At 40.3% G+C, this 18,188-nt stretch overlaps 1 protein-coding gene across 5 annotated transcripts in view; it reads left to right on the plus strand.

Annotated features, from left to right (window-relative positions):
• The window catches only part of TRIM44 (tripartite motif containing 44), a 197,973-nt gene that overhangs the window by 66,529 nt on the left and 113,256 nt on the right, over nucleotides 1–18,188 (plus strand). For 4 of the 5 annotated variants that reach the window (XR_006105016.1, XM_042479225.1, XM_042479195.1 and 1 more), the window contains one exon: nucleotides 4,112–4,131. The exons of the other annotated variant lie outside the window; for it this stretch is intronic. Coding sequence is in view for 3 of the 4 variants with exons in the window: in XM_042479225.1 (XP_042335159.1) it covers nucleotides 4,112–4,131 (20 nt within the window). In the remaining variant the exon portion in view is untranslated. The remainder of the gene's footprint in view (nucleotides 1–4,111; nucleotides 4,132–18,188) is intronic. 5 annotated transcript variants of the gene reach the window in all.

Genomic DNA, 18,188 nt, shown 5'->3' on the forward strand with positions numbered 1-18,188 from the left:
ATGGCCAAAGCAGCCAAATGGCTTTCCAGGGATCCAAGAGCAACCTCAAGCTTGCAGAGAGGAAGCAACCCCATCCAGAGCAGTTTGTAACCCCAACTTCAAGTTTGCTGTCCTATTGAGCAACAGAACCTGTCTAGATTAAGCCTGTTTATTCGCCCGCAGCCAGGCCATGATGAAGAACCTCCACAGCCACCTTGACATCAGTTACAAAAGTAAGATAGAGCTAGGTATCATCAGCGTCCTGATGGCCCTCAACTCCAAAACTCTGGATGATTTCCCCCAGAGGCTTCATGTAGGTGTTTAAAAGCATAGGAGACAGTACTGAGCCTCCCCTTGCTACTTTGTGACAAAAAATAGAGAATTGCACCCTCAGAAGCTTCCAGGGATGCTGTTCTCTTAGTAAACATATCACCATGCACCTTATTTATTTACAAAAAAATGTAGACATAACCTTTTAGTCACTAGTGGTTTTATGAAGAAGAGTGGGTGCCGCCCATGGTTGTCCAAGGGTGATGGTTGAAAATAGGGCAGGTGGCCTCTAGGTCTTCTGCATTTGCCCATCCCTGCTATAATGTCTTGTTGTAGTGAATTCCATAAGCTAATCATGAATTGTGTGAGGCAGTATACCTTTTCGTCTTAAAATAATACAAGAAATAGTGAGTGTCAAAGTTGCTGTGCCATAGGTATAGTGCTAGAACCAATAAACAGAAGAATTAATTTAAACAGAACTGCAATTCAAGCAAGAATAGATAGGGATGGAAACAACTTGTGTTAAATATAATATTGAATATACTTCTGAATGCAGTAATTTCTTCATTATTGAGGATCAGCCATGTAAATACACTTTTGACCTTAAAATAACATGGTTGCCATTCTGCTGAGTATGTGCCTCATTTCTAATCTCAATGATGAATTTTCATGAAAGAAATTAGAGAAAGAAATAGTACTGTTCTAGCACTATGTTCTAAAGTCTGTATTTTCCAAACTTAGGCCCGTTCTAGATGGGCCTTTAATACACCCCCATCACGTGCTAGGGGTTGGCCGAGGACCTAGCGTCCATACTGGCCTTACCCCTTGCACGTGATGGGGTTGTAAAAATGGCAGCACCCTATACACATGGGCACCGCCATTTTTACATGCCGGATGCTTAGCGTCCGCACGTCCCCCTGTGCTTGCAACATCACGAGTGTGCCATTTGTGCACTCGTGTGTCGCAAGCGTGACACAAAAAGAAACCACTTTTGCGGCTTCTTTTTCCGCCGCCGGGAAGCCTCCCCATTTGGAGGCTGAGGCTTTCCAGCGACGGAAATGGAGGCGGCGGCAGACCGCCCTTTTTGGGCAGTCTGTAAGCCACCTTAGGCTATTATAAAGGAGGTGAGATGCTGGTGAGATGTTTGGCCCTGAATCTTATGAATACAGTATATGGAATTATCTTGTACAATACTTTTTGCAGTACCATATCATTTGTTTATTTTAGTCAGTGTTATCTTCTGTGATTGGCATTTGCTCTTCAAGGTGTCTAGAGGAAAAAGTCTTTTCTGAGGCCTGCTATCTGAAATTGTTTCAACTTTAGATAGCAAGGTTTAAATCTGGAACATTATGCTTTCAGAGCACCACTGAATCTTAAACTCTGTGTTACCAATATGCTGCCAAGCTGTCCATGCAATGCTTATTTAAGGTTACCTTTAAAGTACCAGTTGTTTACCAGTGGTAAATAATCTGAGAAAGCAATGACAACAGATATATTTGACGAATAATGTCATACATAATGGTTTTATGTCTAGTTAAATAAATTTGATTAAATTTCAGTACTAACCAAAGTTTATATTCTGCATCTTCTGATTAGACACTCAAAGCAAGCAGCTTTCTGAGCTTTCTTAATGTTGCCCTTTTCTATGCAGAAGAGAAAATATTACTTGCATGACTCCACAGTGGTATTTACATAGAATTGATTATTGCAGTGCCCTTTACTCTCTCTCAGAATGTGATACAAAATGTTTTTACTGCTCTGCTCAGAGTTAGGCACTCTAGTGAGCACTGGGCTTGCGTCTTTCTTTGCCACAGCATTTTAACACCTGTGCATTGTCTTCCATTTACAAGCTTTATGCAAAAGCAGTGTGCAACCAGATGAATGTGTTTGGAATTGTAGCTATTCATTATTCAAGCACCATGGCATATAGACAAACACATAATATGAATGGCTAGGTACCATTAGGGTCTTTTGCAATTACATACCATCTGCCAGCCCAAGCACCTGATAAGTGTTGTCAACTGTCGGCATGGTAGCAGGATGGGAAGATGTTATCATCAACAAGCAGCAATCCTGAGCCATTCCCATCTGGCCGGAATGACCTGAGAATCTGGTGTGAAGGACTAAAGTATGCTTAGCTGATGAGGGCAGAGATGTTCCTTGTGGAGATACTGTTATTACTGCTGCAAGTCCAGTATAATAAATGAGCTGTTCATTGTGCCCTTCTGGTCAAGTAGAGCCTGTAGCATTAAATCTAATGATGATGATTTCTGTTAACAGGGCAGAATCTCTCTTTCATCATTAGACAGCAGACTCTTTATGTATCTAGATTCATTTCAGTCTGGCTTCAGGCCTGGCTATGGAACAGAGACAGGTTACCTCTGTAGGGAACTAGATGGGGCAGTGTGTCCCTGTTGTTTCTGCTGGACTTCTCAGAGGCTTTCACTGACCATGGTACCCTTTTGGGTCACCTCTCTGAGATAGGTCTTGGGGAACACTGTTTTACAATGACTCTGGCCTCTTAAAGGCGCAACCCCAGAAGGTGGTGCTGGGGAATGCATTTTTGAGACCCTGGCCACTATCCTGTGGTGTCCCTTAGGGCTTCATTCTGACCCCAGTGCTGTTTAATATTTACATGAAATCACTAGGAGAGGTTATCTGGAGTTTTAGGACTTGGTGTTATGAGTATGCTGTGATGACACACAACTCTTATCTCTCCTTTCTACCGCACTCCAAGATAGCTGTTTCTTCACCAGTTCCTGCTGTCAGTAATAGACTGGATGAGGGTGAACAAATAGAAACCTAATCCAGACAAGACAGAGGTGTTTCTGGTCAGTCAGAAGGAAGATCAGGGAATAGGGATTCAACCTGTGGTGGATGGGGTTACACGTCCCATGAAATCTCAGCTTCTACACTTGGGTGTGCTTTTGGACTCAGATCTGAGCTTGGATGCCCACATTTCAACTGCATCCAGGAGTGCATTTGCATTGTTAAAACTAGTTCTTGAGAAGTCAAATCTGGCTGTGGTGACACATGCCTTGATTACATCCCATTTGGACTGCTGTAACACATTCCACATGGATCTGTGTTTGGAAACTGTTAGGAAACTTCAGCAGGTCCAAAATTCTGTGGCCAGGCTGTTGACCAGGGCAGGATCATGTGACTCTCCTATGAGAAACAGCTGCATTGGCTACTGGTCCATTGCTGGTCAGAATTCAAAGTGCTAGTTTTTACCTTTGAGGCCTTACGTGGCTTGGGCCCAGACTATCTTCTTATATGCATCTCCTTATTAAAACTAGTGTGATAAGATGTGAAGGGAGGGCTTCCTCTAAGTCTCACCACCTTCACAGGTGCGGTTGGTGAGAAGAGAGCCTTCTCAGTGGCTGTGGAACTCCTTTCCATGGGAGGTCCAGTTGGCCTCCTCTCTGCTCTCTTTTTTGCCAGCAGGTGAAGATATTTTTGCTTAGGCAGGCCTTTGAATTTTAATTATGGTGCTGTAGTATATGTATAAAGTGATGTTCTCTCTCTCTCTGTATAAATAAGTAATATTTTATTGAAACTGTGTTTTAAATGTGTTCTATGTGTTTTTAGTCTGTTTAGCTGTCTTTAATAACATTTTTAATAATATTGAGATTTAATGTCTTTTTAACATCTGTAAATTACTGTTTTAGCTGGAGCTTTTAAATATTATTTTAAGCCACCTTGAATTCCATTTTGGGAGAAAGGTGGGATATAAATTCAATAAATAAATACATATCTGTTATATATTACTTACAATAATCTAAAGATGAAAATCAACATTTACTGATCTCAACATATGTTTTTTTTTGCTTGTGTATGTGTGTGTGCTTTTCTTTTGCAGAGTGCAGATGAAGAAACCAGGTAAGCTCACTTACTTGCTTTCCCCCTTGCCTACCAGCTACCTTTACTTTGTTTAAAGTGTGTGGAAATACCATTGCAGATGGGGTTACATTATGACCCCCATGCCCATTAGGGATACATTCCAAGAGTTACTGTAGAAATGTGAAACTGCAGATAATAGTGAACTCTGTTGAAAATAATGACTTCTGGTGAAGTTGCCCATAGAACTGTGCTGGAAGGCTACAGATTCCTAGAGAGACAATTCCTAGATCTTCCAACATGACTCTGTGGTCAATCTCCACCAGAAGCATACTGTAGAATCACACTGGAAGACCTAGAAACTGCCTAGAGATATTTTTTTTTCAGACATGGGTAAGTGAAACTATGAGTACTGTGGTTATTAGGGAGATGCATGTATGACTTCTGAATATCAATGCATGAAATGCTGGGATTGAAGATGCACAGCTCTCTGTGTTGGTCATTAGATCATGTTTTGAAGTCTTGTCACAGAGGACAAGCAGTATGTTTACTTCCTGTTTGAGATATGCTAAAAAAAAACCCACATATTCCTTGAAAATATATGGTGGGTCCTTGGTATCCATTGGGGTTTGGTTTCAGTACCCCCCCCCCCCCGTGGATACGAAAATCCATGGATGTTCAAGTCCAATTAAATATATGTATATTTTCAATCTGTGGATGCTTAAATCCATGGATATAATGAATCTGTGGATATGTAAGGCTGACCGTATATATTTTCCACAAGCTCAGAATGCAAATAAGTCACAGAGTCTGAATGAGCCATCAACTGTTCCTTGCCAGATGTGCAGTACTATTCTCCATTAAGCCCTAATGAAGGCCCAGTATTGAGGGTTCATAGGAACTGAAAATGACAATATCTGGAGGGCACCAGATTGGGAAGGATGTCAAACAATATTTCCATTCAACCATCAGTGTTAGTATAGGTTCTTTCTGTTGCATTCTTTATTTTAAAAACTCCCGGGGTTGTACAGATGAATATATAGGGTTGCCTAATTCTTAGCCTAATTCTACCCCTCATGGGACATTGACAAATTGCTGTTCTAGAGCATTCAAGTTGTAATCCAGGATCCAGTCATTGACTCTAGTGATTTTACTGTCATCCTGTGACAGTTGGTGTTGCCTGATATGGGTACTTGATTAAAACTGAATTTCGCACCTTCTTCCACCCTGAACTCAAATTACCATGTGTTCTTTTCAGTTTAGTGATTTTTATCTTTGTAAATATACAAAAATGGGCTGATTTTTCTTTTGGCTGTGAATTTCCACTTTTTTTTTTTTTTTTTTTTTTTTTTGAGAAGGTTAATGTTGGTCTTCACCACATTTCTTTTCTATCTTGGCCTTTACTACTGTAGCAGGGAAATGGGAATTCATTTGGGCAATGCCTGATGCAATTCTTATGGGGTCTATCAGTATGACTTCCACTATTTTGACAATGAATTTGATGCAGAATGAAAGGCTGAATGGATTGTTCAGCTTCTTCCTCTCTTCCTGGTGGGTCTTATTTTTTCATAGCTTTATATTTTTCTCTGTAGGAGGAAAGACATGCTCTAATCATATGAGATGGACTTGGCATTTGTAATACTTGTAATTTTCATATTGCCAGTCAAATGAATGTTCAGGCAGGTACTATACATCATTATTTCTAGATAGCTTTTACTTTTGTGAATTATTCTTGGGGAAAATTTTTGACTTTCTGGGAAGACATAATCTATGAACAGAAAAAAAGGAGAATGATAAAAGTGAAAAGATGAGATATGCAGATAAAGAACATGAGTTTTAGCTCTTTAGATATTCTGATGGTGATAGTAAAATACAGAGTACTTGAAGCTTTTTGTGGGTTTTTCAGGCTATTTGACCATGTTCTAGAAGAGTTTATTTCTGACATTTTGCCAGCATCTGTGGCTGGCATCTGAAGATTCTTCTAGAAACTCTTCTAGAATATGGCCATATAGCCCGAAAAACCCACAAAAAACTATGGATGCTAGCCATGAAAGCCTTCGACTTCACAGTACTTGAGGCCATAGATATAGAACTTTTCAGGCAGATGTTATGTTACTTTCCCTTCTTATCAGAACTCTTATATTTAAATTCATTTATATTGAGTATTGCATATACCCATGTATAAGTCTAGAAATTCTAGTCAAAAAATGGATTTAAAAAACCTGGGTTGACTTATCCACGGGTCAGTGCAAATACTGTACTTTTATATTTAAAAAGGACACTACTCCCCTGGTGAAAAGCAAGAGCACATCCTGTCCTGCTCTTGCTCATAAATTTTACTCTCAATTTATGCACGGGTCATATGAAAATCCATTATTTTGACCCCAAAACTTGCTGTGGAGTTAGACATGAGATCGACTTATAGTCATGTATATACTGTAGTTCAGTTTCTTTAAGTGGAATATCCAAAAATGATATTGATTACAGTGTTGGAAGGCAGATTTTCTTAAAATTAAGTGGAAGGAAAAGCTGTATTGATTCTTGTAATTATCTGGTTTTCCCAATACACTGTTTGGTAGAGTTGACTGTGATTTTGTCAGAAGCCTAGGACACAAAGTTTTCATTGAGTCACATAACTAGTTTGGATCTGGGATGAAAAAAGCTCCTCATAGTCCTCACTTTGGTTACTCAGACTTCTGTCACTGCATCTCAGAAAATATCTGGAAAATCAACCAAATAAATAAATAAATCCTGGTTTCTACCCAACACCTGAGAAATCCAGATCCAGTGCAGGAAACATTTTCCCTTTTGATCTTGGGAATTGTAGTTTATTGTGGCACCAGTGCTCTCTGACAGAGAAGGCTAAATGCCTCACAAAAGTACAGTTCCCAGAATTTCCTGGACCAGGGCAGGTAAAGCGGTCTCAAACTAGATAATTTCTGCAGTTTGTTTTGAACCTTTGTCATTGAAATAAAGAGACAACCTTCTAATTGGTGGAGTTCAGAATGAATGTTTGGAAAACAAAACTATGTGGTATTTAGTGTGTTAATCCGTGCAGCATTGGTTCTCTAGCATTTTAGACAAGTCTTCTCTCCCCCTCCCCATGTGGTGGTGCTGGAGATTGATCCTGGGGTATTTTGTAAGCAATGCATACACTCTGTTACTGAGTTCCTGTTCTTCCAATCAATGAAGAATGGCTGATCATGGATTGCAAACTTCAGAACCATGCTGTATTATTGCTTTCTTCAAAAGGGGCTAAAAACTTTAAAATGATTATCTGGGGCCCAGTTAAAATATGGGAAAATAACAAACTTATTCATTATCAAAATGTACATAGTTGAAGTTTGGCATGATCAGCTAGTTTCTCTGATTAGGAGCATAATTCAATTAATTCAGTTAAATGAATTAGGTAAAATAGTTACCTTATCCTCCCCTGGATGTATGTTAAGCTTTCTGATTGCTAATCATAAGAACGGTCATCTGTTTTTATGGGGGATCCGTTCCTGACCCCACTGCGAAAATGGAAACTCACCTATATTCAAGTCCCATAGGCTTGAATGGGTGTGGGCCACGGGGGCCTGCCACATTGAAAATAACGGAAGTTGGGAGTTCCTGAGGGGTGGAGTGGAGGAAGCCTCTGCAGCAGCCAGCAGCAACAACAGCAGCAGCAGTTCCAAGGCCTCCTAGGGCCAAGGAGGCTACAATAGCAGCAAGCCCAGCTCCCTTCCCAGAGTTCCTGAGGGGTGGAGTGGAGGAAGCCTCTGCAGCAGCAGTTCCAAGGCCCTCTAGGGCCAAAGATCCTACAAAAACAAATAATATCTTAAAAGGCTACAGATTAATTCATGAAAGAATCAATTCTCCAATGCTCAAGAGGTGGGGTTTAAAAGGAGATGTTGATATGAGTAAGCTTTGTTATTGTTACGGTATTGATATAAGACCTTGATTTTTCTGTTTTGTCTTTTTTGCTCGTACACAAAGGGAGCTATACTATTTTTAAGGGCTGGGGAAATCTTTACCCTCCTAGATTAAGAATAGTTTTGTTTTTTGTTTTTTCTGTTAAAACTACCTATTAATCCCTTCATCTACCTTGGTAAAGGGAAAGTTATAGTGTATATCTAAAGGAAAATAATGGAGTCAATTAACAATTTACAAACATTGGCAGATGATAGTTCTAATACAAACAAATTACTACTAGAAGAAACAAAGAAATTAAGAGAAGACATCAGAGAAGAAATAAGAGTGGAGATAAGATCTGAAATAAAGGACTGGAAAGAGGAAATTAAAACGGAAATACAAAAAGAATTACATGATTTCAAAGAAAACTTTTATAAGATAACAGCTGAATTGAAAGAAACAAACAAAAAAGTGTTAGATATTGATGAGAAAACAAAAAACTAGAAAATCAGATGACATCACTGGAAAAATCACAACAACTAGAAGAAAGTTTCAAAAACTCAGTTGAATTACGTTTATGAGAAAGAGCCCTCAAGATAAGAGGTCTTCCCGAACAATATAATGAAAATTTAGGCATCAGAGTAGTTCCTGTTCTTGCACAATTTATTGATTGGTCTACGGAACAGCTTGACTTTGAAATCAATAAACTTTACAGAATAAATTCTAGGATTGCCACAAATAGAAAATTAGCCAGAGACATTTCAATTCATTTTACAAGAGAGAGGGTATGGGACTTAATTTTAGATATGAATTATAAGAAGAAGCTTTATGTAGAGGGCCATGAAATCATGATATTTAAAGATATTTTGTCTTCATTTCTACAAAAAAGGAGAGAATACACCAAACTGACTCAATATTTGAGACAAACAGGCATAAAATACAAATGGGGACAAACGGAAGGAGTTATCTTCTCTTCATAAAAAAAAAAGGTTTGTAATAAACTTGCAAAAAAAAGCAAGGGAATTTTTGGAAAGTGTCAGAGAGAAAAAAACAGAGCAAGAAGTAGAGAAACCTAATGATCTCTTAAGGAATTTGAGTGGGAATAGACAAGACAAAGAGGGAAAACTAACAAAGCAAGGACACAATATTAAAAAAAACCCAGAAGATTATGAAGAACAAACTAGCGAAAAGGAAGAATCAGCACAAGAACTTACTGATGAGTCAGGAAGAGATTCTAAAGAGTATGAATTACTTGTGGACGAACTGGAGGAGGTAAAAGATGAGAATTATAAAAAGCAGAAGAAAAACAAAGGAGAAAACAAAGAGGCAATGAGAGACTGAATGAAAATAATCTAAAGACTAGGAATAGGAAAAAGAAGTGAACTCAGGAAACAAACAGATGTAAAATTACAACAAGCTTTAAATTAGGTTCTTGGAATGTGAAAGGGCTAAATAACAAATTTAATCAATTTTTCATATTTTAAAAAAGAGAAATTTGACTTTATTTGTCTTCAGGAAATTAAAATTAAAGAAATGAAATAAATATATACATAACAAAATTGGGTCAATATTTTACTCTAACCCTACCACTGACCAAAGGAAAGGTGGGGTGGCTACTTTAAAACAAGAGATATATTGCTAAGAGGTGTGTAAAGACAGTGAGAGAAATATACATTGTGGAAATTGACTTACCAGATAAAAAAATATTAATTAACAATATGCTCCAAATGAGAAAAGAAGGTTTTTTAAAAGAAATTTAAGTAAAGATCTAAGGATCACAATAAATGATAATATTATCTTGACAGAGGACTTTAATGGAGTAACGGTGCCAGAGAGAGATAGGTCCTATAAAAACAAAGACAAAAAATTACCAAAGAATTTTTTTTTGAATTAACGGAAACACTGTCCTTAGAGGATGTCTGGATACACTTGTATGATAATATGAAAAGCTATACTTTTTTTTCTTATCCACACCAGACCTCATCTAGAATAGATATGTTTTTCGTTTCTAAATCCTTATTAAATTATATAAATAAAATATATAAATAAAATGGATATCCACCCTAAACACATTTCTGAGCATAACCTGATAGAATTGAGAATAGCTATAACAAAACACAAACCTAATTGGAGACTAAACGAATATATTTTGCATGATGAAAAATATGTAGATAAAATGAAAAAAGAAATAAAATTCTACTTTCAAAATAATATAACACAAGAAATGCCAAGGAAATTAATCTGGGATGCTTGTAAATCGGTGTTAAGAGGTTTTCTTATTGAAAGATCTACAGAAATAAAAAAAAAAAGAAAATAGATAAATATAACAAACTACGAGAACAGTTGGGAAAAAAAAGAATCTGAACGTGACGAAAACCCTACAGACATTAAAATCCAGGAAGAAATTAAAATAATACAAAAACAATTACAAGAACAAGTAACAGTAGAACTAGCACAGAAATTAAAATGTTCAAAACAGCGTTATTTTGAACAAGCTAATAAGACGAGTAAGTGGCTTGCAAATAAACTGCGTAAAGATAAGGAAAAAAACTAATCACAGAAATGAAGGATAAAGGGGAAAAGATAAAACAAGAAGAGATCATCAATCTTTTTTTTTTCAGGAATATTCAAAATTATTTAAAGAAGCTAACGTAGATCTAAAAACTAGCGAAACAATTAGAAAATATTTGGATCATAAAAACATTACGAAATTGAATAAGGAGCAATCAAGTTTTTTGGATGAACCTATCACAAAACTTGAGATACTTTTGGCAATTCAAAATCTAAAAGAAAATAAAGCCCTGGGTCCAGATGGCCTCACTGCCATATTTTACAAAACATTTAAAATGGAATTGATTGACCATTTATTTGAGTTGTTAAATAAAATACCTTTAGAAGGAATCCCTCATTCTTGGTCTTATGCAGAAATCATCTTTATACCCAAAGAGGGAAAAGATTCTAGGGATGTATCTAATTATAGACCCATTTCCCTATTAAATATAGATTATAAGATTTTAACAATGATTTTGTCCAATAGACTTAAAAAGATATTAGCAAACGTAATTCACGAAGACCAGAGTGGATTCATCCCTAAGAGGTATATAAGAAATAATACAGGAACAATTCTAAATTTATTGGAGCATTATGAATTAAACAAAGATAAAAAAATTATTGCTAATTTTTGTTGATGCCGAAAAGGCGTTTGACAATGTAAACTGGCTTTTTTTGTTAGAAACTTTAAAGAGCATGGGAATTGGAGATAACTTCTTAGGAAACATAAAACATATTTATGGTACTCAAAAAGTACATCTTCTAATCAATGGAATGAGATCCCTAGAACTCATAATAGATAAAGGAACAAGACAGGGCTGCCCTTTGTCTCCGCTGTTATTTATTTCAATTTTGGAAGTTCTTTTGAACGCCATAACAGAAAATTCTGAAATCAAAGGGACAAGAATTAAGAGGTATGAGATTAAATTGAAAGCTTTTGCTGATGATCTTGTTATTGTTTTGGAAAATCCTTTAAAAAGCATTGAGTTTCTACTACAAGAATTGGAAAATTTTGGTAATTTGGCTGGCTTTAAGTTAAATAAAGATAAAACATGGCTATTGACAAAAAACATTAATAAAAATGAAGGTATGACATTAGAAGAGAAAATGGGATGTAAAATCAAGGATACCATCAAATATTTGGGCATTTGGTTTTCAAACAAATCGTCAGACCTTTTTGATTTAAATTACACTGCAACCTGGAAGGGAATACAGGAAAAAATGATAAAATGGAAAAGTTTAAAACTATCCCTATCAGGCAGGATAGCAACAATTAAAATGTGCATCCTCCCAAAATTTGTCCGGGTTACAAACGGCGCCGCGGAATGAATAAATTCGTAACCCGAGGTAAACCACTGTAATTCAGAAGCAATTAAGGCTTACAGTAAATGAAATGAAGGTGACTGTCGAAGCCTCACAACTCCTTTGATATTGCTGTGTTAAACGGAATACAATGCTCAGGCCAGGCAGTAAGATAATCCAGATAAAGTGACTTCTGTCTGGCTAGTATATAGAAAAGTCTGCCTGCCCTCTGGAAAATGCAGAGTTGATGCGGAAATACTATGTCTGAAAGCAGTTGCTCATTGACTGGCCATGCGCTGCTCCGGTGGAAAATGAAAAGGCCTCTGCGTTGAGGAAACCTGAGTTTCGTTCCCAGCCATTCCCCTAAAACCTCTGCTTTTTTTGCACATCCCACCGCTTTTCCTTTGCTGCCGTGAGAAGAGGCTGGCCTGCCCAAAACAGCAGGAGGGTCATCATAGGTGAACAACTCTGGAAGTTTCATGGGAAGGGGTGAATACATCCAGGGAAAGAGAACCCATGGAAGATCCTCCTGACATCTCAGCTTCCATCTCAGGTGACTTCAGCACCGAAGGTGCGACTGGATTGCTCACCCTGCAAGGGCAACTAGCCCCAGGGCCTTAGGAGATGATGCCTTTTTGGAGGCATTCAATTAGCATCCCTTTCCTTGGTGACTGGCCTTATTTTATCAAGAAGTAAAAGGCACCAGGAAGTCAGACCAAAAAAAAGAGGGATGGAGCCCAACTAGAAAACTGATACCATATTTTCAAAGAATTCGTGGTATTTGCTTTCTGCCTTGTAAAAGGAGGCAGGGAACCTATGGCCACCTTTAAGACTGAGGGTTTTTCTTTCTGCGCCAGCTTTGTGTGGAAAATACCCATTTCCCGGGGGCGGTGTGTGTGGGTGACGACTTAGGAAAGGCCGTGACTCGCATAGCATAGGCTTTTCTTCGGGCAAGACATTCCAGACTCAGAGGGGGTTTTTGGCCAGTTCCTCCCTTGGGGAGTCACGCTCTCTCAGCCTCAGAGGACGGCACTGGCTCCCCTGCAGAGCGGGAGGCTTACCCTGAGGTCCTGGAAGGCCTGCTGGAGGGTGGCCAGGGGGTGCTGGCGGTGAGGGCCGACCACGGCGCAGAGGACGCAGACGAAGGGCCTGGTCCTGCTTGGCAGTAGAGGCTCAGCGCGATTGCCCCTGGCGGGCCAAGGGCAGACCCTGCGCTGCAGCTCGCGGGGCAGGGGAACCCCCGTACTTCTTCCTCCTCCTCCTGCCGCCCCGCCGCCGCCAGGTCGGCCCATGCGAGTGCCCCGAGAGCCTGGCGGTGCTCCTGCGGCGTGGAGGGGGCAGAAGCTGAAGCCGCAGTCGGGGCAGGCTGGGCCGCGCTTTGGGCCTCGTCGGGCTCGCAGCGTCGAGGAGCCATCTGCAGCCAGGGCTCCTCGCCGGCCTCAGCGGAAGCCATGATGCCTGTCTCCGCCCCGGGCTTTATTAGCAACTGCTCCCTCCTCCTCCTCCTCCTCCTCCTCCGCTTTAGTAAAACCGTCTACAAGCGGCGTCGGTGCGCTCTGCGTAATGGCGGCGTCGTCGTCGTCGGAGCTCCTTTCCTCTCAGCCGCCGCCTCACCGCCGCCATTTGCTAATGCCAGCTCCCCAGTCTTTCCTCTCTCTCTCAGACTCCCTTTTTGTTGTATCTCGCTTTGTTGAGGGGGATTTGGGGCATTTTAAAAACAGACTGTATCTTGCCTTTCCTCGACATCCTCCAAAGGTCCAAACACACTGCAAAATCGCCACTTTCAGACCGTTTTAACTGCCGTGGCTCAGTGCTAGGGAATCCTGGGAACGGTAGTTTGTTGTGACACTGAGCGCTCTCTACATGACGGAGAAGGCAATAATAAAATATAGATTTTATTTAATACCCGCCTTTAAGATATTTAAAGGGAGGTGAAAAAAGGTCCAAAACACACGCAGAAAAATCCAGTTTGAATGCTTTAACTGCCGTGGCTCAAGGTGTGGAATTAGGGGACTATAGTTTTGTGGCAACCAGAACTCCTGACAGAGAAGGCTAAATTCCCACGGACTACACTTCCCAGATTCCAAGCACTGAGGCATGGCAGTTAAAGTGGGTATCAACTGGATATATTCCTTTCATTGCGGATGCAGCCTCATTGAAGCATTTTTTCCTCCATCTGTGTGGTGGTCTCGATCTTGGCAGCAGGGAAGAGACTAAGTAAAGGGATGGAATCATAAAGTAGCTCTGGTGCTGGCAACAACTACAGTTCCACAGAATTCCACAGCATTGAACCATGGCAGCTACAAGTGGTATCAAACCCAATTAGTTCTGCGTGCAATGCAGCCTTTTCCTTTTTAAAAATAAAATGAATTTTGATCGCCCCCCCCCGTTCTTCTGGTAAAGGGGGAGATGCCACACATTTTGTGTTTAAAGCTCAATCTGTGGGTGTTTATTCCTTTGTGTGTGTGTGTGAATGAATCAATGAATGAAGCTGGAAGCTCAGACTGGGCTGGCAATAATCAGAAAGAAAGTCCTTTGAGTTGACAGGATGTTTTCCGCCCAAGCCTTTCTTTCTTTCTTTCGTTCTTTGTGTAGGAAGGAGGGGAATAAGGAAAGAAGCAAATTGGCTCATTTTCTTTTTCTTGGGCAGATGGTTGAGGGTTTTTTAATTATATACATTATTTTTAATGCAGCTTACAGCCTCCAACTGCCAGCCCCTCCCCCCCACCTCGAAAAAAACTCCCTTGCAATTAAGGTTGTTCAAGATATAAATGCAAATAGCGTGTTACATGTTTCTTCCCCACCAGATAGTGATTTCCTAGAAATAACTGGAGGGTGAATGGTGGGGAAAAGAAGTGGGAGATACGTGGTGGTTACTTGTACAATGACCAGAGAGAACATTTGTAAGTTGCATAAAGTTCCTTATGCGGTTTTTTGTGTGTGCCTTCCAGTGAATTTCAACTTAAGCAAACCCTGTCATGGGTTTTTCTGGCACGATTTGTTCGAAGATTTGGCCTTTGCCTTTTCTGAGGCTGAGAGAGTGCAATTTGCCAGGGTCACCCAATGAATTTTCTATGATGAGTGGGGATTTCAGCCTTGGTCTCCAATGCTCAAACCGATTCACCATGCTGACCTATATACTGTAGAGATGTAAAATTAGGATTAAAAAAAATAAACAGAATTGCAATCATCTCACTTGTATGTCAGAGGCCAGATCACCCTCACCTGCGAGTCTCCTATCATATGGTAACTAGATGGGCAGCTCTATGTCCGACCTACCTCTTATAGTTCTTATCTTTCAATCAACACTGGACTGGACAGCTTGTCAAACACACACCTTCCAGAAGAGAAGAAGGTTCCCTCGAAGAAAGGAGTTAAGTGTTTGTTGCCACCCTATTACTTGACAATGGATTGGCTCAGTCAAAGGAAGCTGCAAACCTGAATGAGCAAAAACGAGCAAGCAGTTAATAATAGAGATATCACCATAACTGGGGCCCTTGTTAGTACATAAGAATATGTGGAGTAAATTATGCCTTTAACAACAGAAAAACATGTTGAGTGACAGATGATATGGAAAACATATATTCCAATGGGACAACCACAGACTGCTTAGGACACATGGCATAGCAAAGTTACAGCAAGGGTGCAACATCCATGTAGCACAGAATAATGACTCAGAGACAACCTCCTATATGTGGTCCAAAGACTGTCACATGTGGGTTATTGAGTTGGTTTGGAGTAGTTGTTTGGAGAGTCGGTGTGTGTATATATTGTATATATTGTACCAGGCAACTGAAGATAAGCCCTCCAAACTTTGGATAATCAACTGCATTGTGAGTGTTTCTTTGAGTGTGAAAAAGTCAGTGTATTGCCAATACCAATAGCTGGAGTTTTTTGTTTTGTTTTTGAACGTCAATGATATTGTTAGGCTGCATCTGGTAGACTTGAAAACTATTTAATATCACTTTGAATATTTCAAGTTTTTGTAATTATTATTATTTTAAATTGAGTTTGCTTAAGGCACCTGTGATCTTCAAAGAAAGGGCTGAATATAAATATTTATGTATGTACAACAACTATAAATCTACAGCACAATAAATAAATTTTAATAATAATAATAATTTAAATGAATAAATAATAAGAAAAACAGCCTACTATTGCCTCCTTCTCACTGAGTTTCAAAAACAATAGGGGTTGGGAGAGTGAACCACCTTATCAAAAAGGGTTAATTACCCCTTACTACAGCTTACATTTTTCATCTCTTATCTCTTTTCCTTCCCACAGCTAATCTTTTCCCAAAAATTAGTGGGAGCAGGTAGCTGATGGTGGTGATGCACATGGAAACTCGGTCAAACCATGCCAATGAAAAAATAAGTGGACTCCTTCCGGTGGCCCTGTTCAGGACCACACAGCAGACCAGATTGGGAACCAGGCATATGTGGTTGCTGCAGATCCCAGCGCAATGGCACCAGTGCAGCCTTGCAACGAACTCTTTTGGGCCTGTCTCTTTAGGCCATAGCTTGCTTACGTAATTTTTAGTAAAGAAAAACGTACTACTGATTATAATTCAAAATGATTTGTAGCTTGACCTGATGAGTCGATGAGACTGGGCCTGATGGGAGTTGAAGTACAAAACCAGCTGGAAAAAAAATTTCCCACCCCTAGACTCGATTGCACTGCTTAGTGGGTTCCAAACTTTGCCCTCCAAAGTTTGGACTTCAGCTCCCACATCCTGACGTTGGCCAAATTGATGAGGCTGCTGGGAGCAAAAGTCCAAAATACGTGGAGGACCAGAATTAGAAATCACATGGAGATCAGGCTGCTGAGGTAAAGAAGAGCACCCATTCGCAGGCTCCTCCTGCCTGGTCACCAGCAGATGAGAGAGCCATTCTCGAATTATGATAAAATACATTACAATTGAACAAAAAATCATGAAACATTGTGACAATGCGTAAGAAGAAAGTAAAGTAAAGGAGGGCAAGCCAGAAAGGCTTCGTTAGCAAAGCGCCCCGACGATACTCGTAACCCGACAAACTGTATCTTCATGCAATACTTCTGCAGGGAAGAGAAACACAAGAAGCACTCATCAGCATGTGTGAGAGCCCTCCCTCCATCCAAGCTCTTGCTATCACTTCAGTGTTTAGGAGAACGATTAACTTAATTTCCTCTCGTACACATTCCCTTTTTCTTCTGCACCCGTCTTATTTAGATTATAAGCCTAAGGGGAGAAACTAGCCAGCATGGTGTAGTGGCTTAGCATTGGTCTGTGGCTCGGAGGCAAGGGTTGAATCCCAGCTCAGACACATAAACCCAAATGGGTAACCTTGAACAAGTCATACTCTCAGTCTCAAGAGATGGAAACCCAGAGAAACCTGCCAAAAAAACCCATGGTAGGTTCATTATAGGGTCACATATGCTAAACCACTTGAAACAAAACAAATTTGTGATGAGGAAGCAGTTTAACTACCTACCAACTCTGGGGGTCGGCATTCGTAGGCAGGAGTAAAGAAGAAGGGTTTCCACCCAGCCTTTGCTGGCCCTTACTCCTGTGAGGGTATAGTTCTCTTGTCCCTACAGAGTGAGGTTCTGTTGGTGGTGACTGCAAGACCAGGTCTGATTCCTGATCAGGATCAGACCAGCTGCTCCTCTGTACCAGGACCTTTCACTTTCTGCTTGAGGGAGGGAAGGAACGAGCAACCCAACAATGTACATTTCAGCAGAGAGAAGTGCGGGCTGGCAGTTAGGCCAGGTAAGAAAAAGGATAGAATCTATCCCTTGTTTCAGCCACCCCCATCCCTCAAGATCCAGGCTGTCCTTTCACCTCAAACCTCTGCTCTGCTAGTATGCTATTGAATGCCAGTTCAGTCTGTAAAAAACAACCACCATCCATGACCTGGCTGTGGATAATAAGGCTGACCGACATGTATTACAGAGACCTGGGTGGATAACCTGATTGTGTCAGGCTAGCTTATCCCAGCTTATCCACCTGGGTACTCAGTGCAACATCAGTCAGACTGGTGGGCCAAGGAAGGGGGGTGCTGCTATCTTCTAGAAGGATTCTATCACTTTCACAAGAAGCCTACCATCTAAAGCACTGACTTTGAGGGTTTGTAACTTGTGTTCAGCCAAAGAAACAAAACAGCAATCATGCTTGATATCATCACCACCCACTCCCAGCACGTCCCCGACTGAGGCTGGCCAAGGTGTTTTGGGAAGTGAATGGAGAACCCAGGGCATGTGGTTTCTGGGGACTTCAGCATCCATGCTGAGGCTGTCCTGAAAGGATCCATCTACTTGGAAAAAGGAAAGGCTGATTTTTTGCTGGGGTGAGTTTTCAAACTTTCAAAATTGTG

The sequence above is a fragment of the Sceloporus undulatus genome, chromosome 1 (assembly GCF_019175285.1).
Source record: "Sceloporus undulatus isolate JIND9_A2432 ecotype Alabama chromosome 1, SceUnd_v1.1, whole genome shotgun sequence".
Taxonomy (NCBI): Eukaryota; Metazoa; Chordata; class Lepidosauria; order Squamata; family Phrynosomatidae; genus Sceloporus; species Sceloporus undulatus.